The 12,314-nt window shown below is 35.7% G+C and overlaps 1 protein-coding gene across 3 annotated transcripts in view; it reads left to right on the top strand.

The window, feature by feature from the left end:
* Positions 1-12,314, top strand: part of CACNA2D1 (calcium voltage-gated channel auxiliary subunit alpha2delta 1) — a 424,104-nt gene that overhangs the window by 220,785 nt on the left and 191,005 nt on the right. For all 3 annotated transcript variants that reach the window (XM_068922316.1, XM_068922406.1, XM_068922480.1), the window contains exon 5: positions 5,630-5,674. In XM_068922316.1, coding sequence (XP_068778417.1) covers positions 5,630-5,674 — 45 coding nt within the window. The remainder of the gene's footprint in view (positions 1-5,629; positions 5,675-12,314) is intronic.

The following is a 12,314-nucleotide window of genomic DNA, read 5'->3' on the forward strand; positions in this document are numbered from 1 at the left end:
CGGGAGTGGGCCAGAGGGATATTATAAATCTTTTCTGCTTCCTAGTGGGAGCGGATATTGATTTTGGAGTTTGTATCCAGTGGGACTATAATTTTATTATTCATGACTTTCCATTCGTAACAAGAAAAATATGTCCATACAGGGCCCATTTCAAAAGCTCTTCTATTCAACAAGTTTCAGTTTGGAGTGAAATCAAATGGTGGGAAGAAGTCTTTGGAACAAAGAGGGCCAAAGAGAATTGTGTGAAAAGTTGTGATTGCTGCTACGCGGCTTCTATATCATATTTTTCTTCCAAAAATAAAAAGCAAACAAACAAACAGCATCCAGGACAGTCTTTTAAAAAAATTAATAGAGGATTAAAATCATTTCAACGCCATTTTCAAATGGCTACAGGGTTAGGAGATGGAGTAATCAGTTCTGAAATCACGGAGATAATAGAAGTGAGAGAACCTCTGAGAAGGTTTTTGTTAGGAGATGGTGCCTGCCAGTGGAGCCCAGGGCTCCTGACACCTCTGTGGGCAGAGACTTGGAGGCTTGGAGAGATTTGACCTTGCTGACATCCAAATCCTTATTTTTGATGTACAGAACTGTTCTTTTGATTGTCCCCTTTTAGAGGTGGAAATAGCTGCCTGTCCCAAGGCTTCCTTTCTAAATCTTACTTCCGATGTGATCCTCCTGGCTGGTAGTTTCATACTGGGGATGCATAAGAAAGTAAGCAAATAATGCATACTGTTTCAAAAACGAGTTATTGCTGTTTATTTTAGAGAAAACCAAAAGCAAAGCAACACACAGATAGCTCACAGACTGCCAGAAAAGTGGCAGTCTGTCCCAAAACGAAGCCTCTTGCTGTATTTCACCTCTCTCATTAAAAACTACGGGGGAAAGTTTATTTTCGGAAATGAAAGATTTCCCCATGTGCTGAGAACAAGTAGATTTCCTCACTTTAGCATGCTGAAAATAAATAAAGAAAAATCAAATAACTTTTAAACTGTTGTGGCTGGCTGCCAAATGCCCATAGCCTTCTTTCCAGGTGAATGTGTTTGAAGACCATTAACAAGCCCAGTATTTATTTGAAAGAGAAATGTACTCTGAAACAAGTCTATGCAAAAGACCAAAGAAAAAGTCTGCCCTTTGAGTTAGTCCTGGTGGGCGTGAAGACAAAAGCTGAGCACTGGCGGTAGCTGTCACCTAGAGAGTTAAGCTTTGCATTTTGTAGCCAGGTGCATACGAGTTCCCCATTCACCAAATGTTGTAGCAGTATGAAGGTGGATATAATAAGAAAAAAAAAAAGTGTCACAGCAGAACACTAAAGGGCTGAAAAGGTAAAAGGATACGTTTTCGACACCTATAGTGCCCATATGCAAGGGCAGGGAGGGCCTGAATTGTGCCCGTAGGGTAGCGTATGGTTAATACTTAGATATATGTGTGCATAGCAACATTTTTGGCTTTACCATAGATCCAAATATACTTTAAGAGAAATTTGTATTTTGGTTAGGTAAAAGAACCGTTCTGTGCCATAATCAGCTATGGTAGAGGTTAACAGCAATATGTTTTTATGTCTCTGAGTCTTCATCCCCACATGAAGTATTTGATGTTTGGAATTTTGCAGTTAAAGATCCTTCACTGGCTGCCAGACTTGACGGATGTAATTCTGCATCACACATTAAAAAAAATAAAAAAAATCTAAAGTTGGAAATAATTACTGCAGAAAAATCAAACTAGTGTTGCCAGTGGATAAATTAAAAAATTCCATCATTTTATTACCGATTATCTTCACGTCTAATAGAGGTTTCCTTTCGGTCACAGGAAGTTGAGCTATAGGCTGTCTTTATGCAGAAATTATTGCTGGAGTATGTTTTATAGTTTCAGAAGAACACACCAGAGCTCTGTAGCTCCTACTTCAGGTATTTGTTTGTCTGACAAGTATTTCACATCAACCTGGGGGCTGTATTACATTTATCTTGAAACATTCAAGCACTTCCATCTTTTAATCCTGCAGCCAAATTGCAATTTATATTTAAAATAAATTCTTATTTTTTCATGAACTTAAATATCATCCTAACAGCTGAAGCAATTTAGTTATGTTTTCTTGTAACAAATTCTTATGGTGAAAATTACCTGAAGACTGACTTTTGCTCAAAATAGAAAATTTTTTCCTATTCTTTAGTAGCACAGCATGTATCATCAGTTCCAGAGACTATTTGAAGACAGTAGCAATCATTTTAGTAATCTTGTATACTTTTTATGAGGCTACATGTGCAGCAAAAAAACCAGCTAACCAGCCAACTAAAACTTACCCTGACATTAACATAAAGCCTTTCTGCTGTGTAGCTAAAATTAAAAAAAAAAAGTAAAATGATATTATTAACTGCTTTGAGGCAGACTGACAAAAGTATTTCAGTTTCTAAACAAGATCAGACTTGTTCAGACTGAACAGATACATGCTTTGCTACTTCTGATTTTTCTAAGTAAATATACAATGTAATAGAATGTAGACACTGGGAAAAAAGAAACAAACAAAAAACTACTTATGTACCCTGTGAGAAAATAACATGGTTTTCTCCTGTGCTTAGAAAATGGCATAAAACCAAACATCTCACTCAGCTTTACCAATTATAATTTGCATAAGATGATAAATTAAATCAAGTAGGGTTAAAAGCAGCGGTTAAGGGGATATTGCCATGGGGAGGAGAGGAACGCTAGGCAAAGTGACAGCCCTAAGCTTATTCTAAGTGGGCCAAGCGGTGGCTAGGCGGCGTCAGTGCAACGTTTGCACACCCACGCACACGTACACACGCACACCCCCACACGTACACACACGCACAAACACAGACACACACACTCACACACACACGCGCCCTGGGGAGCAGGCACAGCCCAGCCTGGGCAGGCGGCATGCTTTCTAGTCCTTGCATCCAGGTTCCAATCAAAATCTCTCAGTTTTGGTGTCAAGGACTTGAAAATGCCTCTTTCATGTAGTATATTTTCATCTTGAATCTGTATTTCCACATTACTGTTACTGAAGTTATGCTTTTGTGTAAGGGTTGCATGTGTTAGTCACTGTCAGTCTAGTGTGCAGATGATTAATTGGTAGCTTTTTTTTGATATTCTTCTGGATATTAATCAGTCACTTCGGTCCATCTGAAAATGAACAAATGTTTGTCTCATGAAAAATACAATGTTGAAGGTTCCCAGAGAAATAAAGTGTAGATGAACACTAAACAAGTTTATCTTTCTGGCCTTTGAAAAAGCATATTTTATGAAAAAGAATAGGCAGCACCTTTAATCCTCTTTTTGTTATTTCCTAGAATCGTCACCTTCATCTTTTCATTCCCATTATTAGTCTTAGTAGAACCTTGAGAAATGCCTTCAAGACAAATCGAGGTAGAATGGGCTTTGCATAAATTGTTGGGCAGATCTGATTTTTTTTTTTTTTTAATTAGTGTATGAAATTCAGAATTGTGGGAAAATAGTTCTTTCATAAGTAATATTTCTGGGAAAAACCCCTCTAACACAAAATGATTCATTTGTCCATGTTATGGGTAATATATGAGAGTATTTCTAGATTGGAATGTTGTCTTGGTAAATACCAAGAAGTTATCGCAAAAATATTATTTTAAATCAAAGAAAATTCAAATAAAAAATTGATCTTAATTTCAGATTTTAAAACACATACTCACAGTTTTGCAATACTGTGAAAGTTTGGAAGGATTATTAGGGTAGGATAGGACAGGACAGGACAGGACAGAACAGAGCAGAGCAGAATAGGGATAGACGAAAATATAACAATAAATTTGTCCTTAATATAATATTCATTTACGTTTCATATCCTCGTCAGTTACTGAAACTATTTGCTCTGCAAGGAGAATTCATGACAGTGAAAACTATGCTTTTGCAACTGCATAAATTTTGCAAGCCTGTATAACCACTGATACTTTGTAAAATTATCTAATTTATGTGTAGAGTCTTCTAAAGTTATTTCTTCCATAAACAGACCTTCAGGACTGTCTTGCTAATTCCCTTCAGTCATGAACTGAATTAGTAATGAATATAATGAATATTTACCTTTCTCCCTCATAACATTATTGTGTTAAAAAAAAAAAAGACAAAAGACTGGAATTTTTATGTTGTATTTTCGGCTTGCTGAAAAAGCATGTAGTATTCTGTGATGGCAGGGTGGTATAGAAGGGTGTAACAATAGAAAGGTTCAAATTCTGTGTGTCAAGGAGTTAATAAATAACTAAACTACTTGCCTGGGAACCAGCAACAAAACAATTTGTTCTTGTCATCCAGAAGTGGTTAAATTATGAAAAATTGTCCCCTATAGATTTAACTGATCCGTGAATCTAATTTGTGAACTATGCAGCATTCAGTTTGTTGTAGCACTGTGTAGCTCATATTTTCTATATTAGGAGCAGTGAAATATGACCAATGTCACTTTTCGTTCATGGATTAAATAGGTAATATCTCCAGGTAGGATAATGGACTACAAGACATGTATAGTCTAAAAATGTATCTTATTTATTTTTGGAGGTTTATTTTAATTAACTTCTAAATGTGTCCTGTTTCTGAAACATACTTCTTTAATAGGTTATTTTGAAAAATATTTAGTCTAGTAGAAGTAGATAGCAGTGCTAGGCCAGATTTGATCAGTTAAAATCTAAAATAAAGGGGAAAATGTAATTGTGAAAATACAGAACCCTTTTGTTCTGTAGAGAAAAGGATTTGCATGCGCAGAGGTCAATGTTAAAAACCCTATGCATTAAATGATACTACGACCAGATACACTGTTATGGTAAACTCGAGGAGTGGGAATGGGGTGGGGGAAATAAGTTGATAGACTGGTGAAAGTCAGTACAAGAGAAGACTTACTAGAATTGTGTTTATATGGAAACATTCCTTTTTTAAATGAAATCACTAAGGAAAAACAATGTATATGTAATATCCAGATAAATGTGTTGCTTTTTCCTTTTCTCATCTTCCTCCAACAAAATTTTCCTCCAAATTTTCCTCCATCTCCTCTCTGGAGAAAGACTTCCAGGGAGCAGCTCTAGCAGCGTTAAGGAGGCATGGCGAGAGGGATCTTCCCATGTCCTCGTCTTCTGAACTGAGTTTTTGTTTTTGTTGATAAGGCAGATCATCTTGTGATAAAAAGGTTTGTGCTAGCATCTGCAGTTAGTACCACTCTGGGTTGGATCCTGAGCATTTTTAACAGTTGCTTGTCAATTAGTCATATGTTTTTTTGGGCTGAACAGATTATTTGCAATACAGTTGTTTCTGTACGCGACCGTGTACAAAGGAAAGAGGATCCGAGTGAACCAAGAATTAGCTTTGATCTCTAACGGGGAAAGGAATTTCCTCCTTTGTCCTCAGCACACTATGGGCTCTGGTTTAGTTAGCCAGATTTTGGTATGAAAGCAGTTGTATGGAGAAAGGAGCATGGGAAGGGCTAAATGCAGTAATGAGGATAAACTTGAGTAAAGGTCTGATTCTGTCATGAGTGCAAAGAGAATGCATAAAGGAATGCAGACATATCTGAAAATATGTGTTTTAGTGCAAATGATTGCTAGTAAACTTTATTCATTACTTTTAAACTAACGGAATTACTTTTCCTTTCTTTCTTTCACAGAATAACGATATAATCTATTACAATGCAAAAGATGATCAGAACGATGTAAGTAATAACTTTCTTTTTGCTTAAATTATAAGAAAATATAAAAGGATTGAAAAGTTTAATCAAACTCTAAGACTATCATTCAAATATTTCACAGAAGGAAGAAAATAAGAAGCTTCTTAGAAAGTTTTTTAGAGAATCAGATTATATTTTAATTTTAATTTTAATTCTAGAGGTCTAGTTTCCCTCATTTAGTCTTCTGAGCTGCTGAGTAGGGAATGTGTTGGGAGTAAAAAAGATGGTCCATACACACTATTATTCATTTCTTGAAATGTGATAAAATCATAATTACAGGACTGGAAAATCAAAATGATAAGTGTAAGGAGTTTACTGTACTGTGAAGAAACAATTTTCTGGCCCCATTTTCTAAGCTCCAATTTCCTCGTTCTGCATTCACTATAAGAATTCTTTCACATGAATGAAAAGCAAGTGTAAAATGTTACTGAGTAACTGTTTTATCCAGTTCGTGATTATTCGTATTAATGTAATAAGATTAGGGGCAATGGCAAATCCACTCTGAAGTTCTAGATAAAATGCATCGTATTTTAATGCTAAGTTCTAATGAAACTCTTACTTTAAGTGATTTGAAGTTTCCCATCCTGGCTTTAACTATTAAAAATCTTAAAGTGTTCTGAGAAGAAGACAAGTTATTTTCACCATCACTTGAGATAATAAAACTGCTTGTCTTCATTATGGATTTAATTTATAAAACCATTGAAAAGATACTGTAAATGTATTAATCAGAGGTATCAGCATGCTTCATTTGCACTTTTTAATCAAGTATTCTTTAGAGATTGATGGCATCAACATTGTAATTGATGCTTCTGCAGTAAAGCAATTAAAGAAGATGCATAGATCATGTCAAGCAGAACTATTTTATATGTTTGTATAGAACTAAGAGTACTGAAATTCCGGAACAAGAAACAAACCTACTATCCAAAGTTTTAAATTGTTTCCTTTAAGTAATATTAACTAAACTGAGCTAAATTTGAAAGGTGTTCGTGTCTTTCGATTGAATTCACTGGGATTTTCAGGATTTTCATGATAACCCCAACCACTTCTGAGAACATCTCTTTTGCTTACCAAGCTTAAATATTGTATTTAGAGTCTATAAATATATCGTATAGCTACAGTGTTGTTTTGGAATACTGGGAATTGTATTAAAAGTTTTCAATCTTAGGATTGCAAACCTCTCTACCATTTTTGTTATTTATAGTGTCAGAGGAGTTTTTTGAGAACACAAGATAGTGTTATCTGAGCCTGCTTAGGAGGTTTCTGGGCTTGTAAATGTGATTGCTTTTGTTAGCACTCCTCACTTGAGTTGAAAATTTATTTGAGAAAAAATTCAAGCAGTTTGCAAAGGTGAATAGCGGTAACCAAGGTCCAGTACAGTTCTTTGCATCTTTAGTTTACTTGATGCATTCCATGTAAATTAATTAGTTAATTAGTCATACAAGCAGAAGAAGGGGAATTTAAACTGGATATTGCTCTAAGTTTTGCATAGATATTTTTTGCTTGGTGGACTGAAGTGCTCCAGAGATCTGTGTTGTATGCACTTCTTTAAATACAGAAATATAGCACTGAGACTCTGGTGAGCTGCAAGTGTGTTGATTGGGCTATACGTGTTGAAGCTGTCGATTACTTTTCTTTCCTTCATAATAGTCCCAAATCAAAAGGCTTAAGAGAGAGAAAGCAAAGGGAGCGCCTTCTATCTGTGAACGTTTTTCCTTTTAATCTATTTCTTTCTTTCCGGGGTTAGATAACAGTGTGAATGGAAGAGATTTCAAGAAAGTGTAGGATTGTGAAGCCTCTGGTTGCTTTAAGAATGTGTGCTTTCTGTCTGTGGTTTAAGCTTTTTTAGTTAGTATGATCAGAATTTTTTTGGCTGCATTGAAAACAAATGTTTTGCCTTAAGCGGATGCCAATACGTCCCCCAGGAGTTCTGATTAGACCATGAAAAGAGAGGCCAATCTCACGTTTCTCTGCCACTGACACCTTATCAGTTCAGCTTATCTGCTAAGGGCTGGATTTGTTCATCCTAGATATATTCATCTAATTCTGTTTCTCGCTATTCAGTAAAGGTGACATTTCGTAATAATACTAAACTTTATTCTCCTTAAGCTGCAATATAGATGCTAATTATAAACTGAAAGTCTTATTTATGTTACTGTAAATAAGTAGTTGAAATATTAAAGAAAAAGAATAATTAATTTAGCGATGTAATTGTATTTGTAGATTTAGGTGCCTTTAAAAGGCTCAGTATTTTAGGAATCAGTAATGTGCACCTTCTAAAAAAGGCTCTCCACTGTGTCTTGTTTTTCACTTTATAATTTTTTATGCAACTATTTATTTAAAAGTCTAAAATGTCATAGTTGTTTTCCTTCATCAGTAAAGTTAAGATCCATCAAGTGAGTGTAGAATATGAGTCCAAGAACAGCTTATTTTTTTAGTTGTAGCACTTCTTCGGGAATAGAAAGTTGTGGGTATGTTTACTGATGGTTTTTATCTCATAAAGGTGTTTATAAAATTAGTTACATTTTTTTGAAAGAGACTTTGAATGTGAAAATAGCTGTATTTGTGGGTCCTATCATTGTGATCAAAGACTCTAAAGAAGAAACAATAAGCATGAGGTGATCAGAAATCTAGTACTGAGATTTAGTTGAGGAAACCTGCATCCAAGACTAATTTAGGTATGCAAACACTTTAGACTCTTCTCCCCTGTTCCTGGCTGAGCAGCAGTGGCTGAGTTCTACTTCCAGGTCCGTTCCTTCAAACTCCCTATGTTCTATAACTTTAAAGTAAGATTGTGGGATTATACAGCACTACTTTGGCAGCTCTTGGTGGTTTGTCATAAACCGCAGCACAAACATCCACAGTGAAGGATAGAAATATATTCAAGGACAGAAGAAATCTCGTTTTAAAACTTTGTCTCAGAGAAACAAAGGAGCGCTCACATGGATCTATGATTTAACCTGTATCCTTGATTCTACTTGTATTCCTCTTCCAGATCTGATTTAAGCCACTTTACTGTGGAAACTCCTGTTGTCTTCTGTTCAGTTTACTTTTTCAGTTCTTATACCTGTAGAGGAACTCGTCTTGAAGCATGGGTGAAACCTGTTTACTCCAGTTTATTTTTTTCAATTGATTTACCTATTACAGTAACACCTGCTACAGTCTATTATTTTGTATAAGCAGAATGGTCAACCTACCCAGACCTGCTATTTACTTTACTTTTGCACGATTTTTTCAAACATTTTACATCTCTATAGATTTCTTTTTCTATAAGCAGTGTTAAAAACAGTTTCCCGTTTATGAGACTTAATACTGGTGTGCCTGTATTGTGCCTTTTATGTGCCTACCTTCCTTTAAATGGGTTGTGTCTTTGATACCGATGTATTTCCTGTAGATTTTCTGTACATTTCAAGGTTATATTTGTAGTTTCTTCAATATCTAGTATGTTAAATTGAAAATTGTTGCCAGTTCTTCTACAACTTTACTTGGTATGGATTTTCACTTGCCCCTCCAATCCGTTATTTATAAGAAAGAAATCTAGATTTATAGCTCTGAAGCTCTGAAACATTCAGCATTGTTCCGATGGCAATAGGGAACTAAAACGTCCTGCTCATATAACTGGAAATGGAGAGGCTACCAGGCATTTTGTGGGAGAGGGAAGATACTCACAAAGGGTGATTTTATCGTAGAAGACCAGTCTCCTTAGACCCCCTTCTGTAGTCAACAGAGAAATTTGTCCATAACACATGTAATGATGCTTATGGTATAGATTACCCTTTAGAGTAACCTTCCTCTGCCAAAGAGGGAGGATAGGAAGATTGTTGGTCCTTTATCTAATAGTAACCCCACACCAAAGTCTTTAAAAGCTCTGTTTTTGGCTGAACTGTTGACATTGTGAATGAGTAGCAGTGTGTCCAGGCCTTGTGATCCCTGTCGAGACGGGGGGGAGTTTATCAGATCGGAGTTTATCCAGATACCTAGGCAGAAAATGTTTATATTCTGTTTAATACTGGGATACTCTTTCTCCTTCTTGGCTTGGGTGGTAGTGACTCACACTTTTCTGCTTTTCAGTGAAAATGCAAAAATATTTTACACAAAATTATTACAGCTTTCCAGGCAGCCTCCACGGGAGGTGTCCTCTCTGCTGTCCATGGACACCTGGTCCAGTCCCATGGCTCTGGTTCCATGACCGCGGCCATTCGTCTTCCTTTTTGGTTAATACAGTTTATCATAACCACTATCTCCTTATGGTGGTCAGTGGAATTACTACCATGTTGCCATTGACATTTACTATGTCAGTTCGACCTTTCTTCCCTTGCTCTTAACGGTGTTTTCTTCTCTGCCTTCTGCATGGAAGAAAGCCCTCTCTCTGTGGTGTTTCATGATTCTTCATTTATTGTGTTTACTTGGCTACTTCTGAATGGATTTTATCCTTATTTTAAACTCTTCTCTCTTTTATTTAGTTAATTGCATTTCTTCTTGTTTTTGTGTCACATTGTTTTACTCTGCTGAGCTGTTGTTTACGTCAAGTAAAACATTGGTCTATGAGATTTTAACAAATGCTTCAAAAATAAAATTCTTTCTCATACAAACTTGTACTTAAATGAAACTGCAAATATTTTAGTAAAGGAAACTTTAGCAATGAGTATGGATAAGAAAATTTAGATGGCATCTTATTGTGTAGAGAGTTTTTACTAGAATCATCTCTGAAGCGATAGCTAGTAAAACCTACATAGTCTTCTGCCATCCGTTCTCTGCTGTCTCTGACAAGTTCCTACTTTATGCTGTTCTATGATCTGATTCTTCATTTAATCCAAAGACATGATTGTATGTTTTCCTATAAGTAAAAGTAGTAATAGTTAGGAGCAGTAATTTAGTTATTAAAATTAGAAATCTAAGATTAAGCTAGTCACTGGGGATACCTCTAGAGACCTGTTCTGTTTATCTGAGATAGGTGTCCAAGGTCAGTTGAATTACTTCTGGGTGTCTGCTTCTTTCTGTTGACCAGGTTCCTAAATGGAACCTTTTAGACTTTATTTAGATGTCATCCAGTATAGTTTGCTTTCCTTCTTCCTATGTATGTGCCACATTCAGGAGATCCTTCTCTCTCATTCTTCATCTGCTGTCTGAATGAGCCTTTTTGACTCTAATGACTGTGCTTGGATTTTAAAAAAAATAAAATGTGAAGACCCATCATTCTGTGACCTTAGGATTTCTCTGGTAAAACAATCAATCTTTAACCCTTTAATCCATCAATCAGTAATATGTCTTTCATACTTTTTATCCTACAAAAGCAATTAGATTCTGTTTGCTTATTTCCCCCCACAGCACCGTAGTACGTGAGCACTTCATGGGAATTAATGAGTTGTATCCTCAAAACAAGGTAGGAGGTATTATATTCCCATTTTTCTTATCACACAGGAAGACAATGGCCAAACTAGAAATTTAATGCAGGTCTCTCAGGTTTTCATTCACTGTCCTGTTCCCTAGAAGCCTTCCCGTGTGATATATTGCCGTCAGTCGTGAACTTTAATTTACAGGTGTCAACTACTCTGTCCTATGACTCTTTTGTACAAATGATGCAGTTCCTTTTTTTGGACAGGTGAGTGCTACCACATTAGGATGCACTTTCCCATAAATTTTAATATTACTTTCCCCATTTCTCCCATTTTCTCTTCTTGTCCTTTACACTCCCTACTATTTATAGTCATTTTTGTCTCACTATTTAGGCCTTTCCTCTTTTATTTACTGGTCTCCATCTTATTACTAGTCATTTCATACTTTCTTTATGCATCTTTTCTAAATCTATTTTTTCTGTTTTCATGTGCTCAGGTATTCCACCCCTTCACTATGCACTGAATTGCTCCATCGCTCAGTTTTCATTCTTCCTTGATTCCTTCCTTAGTGTTTCTCTCATCTCCATTTTCCATCTTGCTACTTTTCCACCTTTTTAATGTAATTTTGGATCATGTATTTATAAACTCTTCCCTGTACAAGATACAGCAACCTAAAGCGGAAAAAGAAAAAAAAGAAAAGAAAAGAAAAGAAAAGAAAAGAAAAGAAAAGAAAAGAAAAGAAAAGAAAAGAAAAGAAAAGAAAAGAAAAGAAAAGAAAAATTTTCAGTGACTTAATGAAAGGCCTAAGTAATAAAAATGAACAAATGTTTCTTTAAAATTTAGTTTATCTTACGCTACAATAGCCATGCCTCTTTGGAAGATTATAGCATCTCTTCTGGTCTTACTCATTAAACTTTAATTAGGAACAGTTAATTGCATCTCCTGGCGATAGATATATCCCCAGTTAACACAAGTGATTTATCAGAGAGATATCCTTCACGCAGTCCCATGCTGGATGGCAGTCATGACTGATGGAGCAGTTCTCCAGTGCAGTTGTTAACTGTTTATTAATAACCGGTAGTAGCACTTTTTATTATTGTTTTATTTTCCTGAGTTAACATGAAGACTCTAGAATTATGGGTCCCTTTAGGAACCGAGTAGGTACTTGCATCAAATGTGAATTAAATATGTGACTAGGGCTGATGTATGAGTTCTGTCTGTAGGGAAGCAGTTTGGAGCATACCTATGGCTAATTGTTTTAAATATGAAAACAGTTTTTTATTACTTTATAA

This window comes from Struthio camelus, chromosome 1, assembly GCF_040807025.1.
Source record: "Struthio camelus isolate bStrCam1 chromosome 1, bStrCam1.hap1, whole genome shotgun sequence".
In the NCBI taxonomy this organism is placed as follows: domain Eukaryota; kingdom Metazoa; phylum Chordata; class Aves; order Struthioniformes; family Struthionidae; genus Struthio; species Struthio camelus.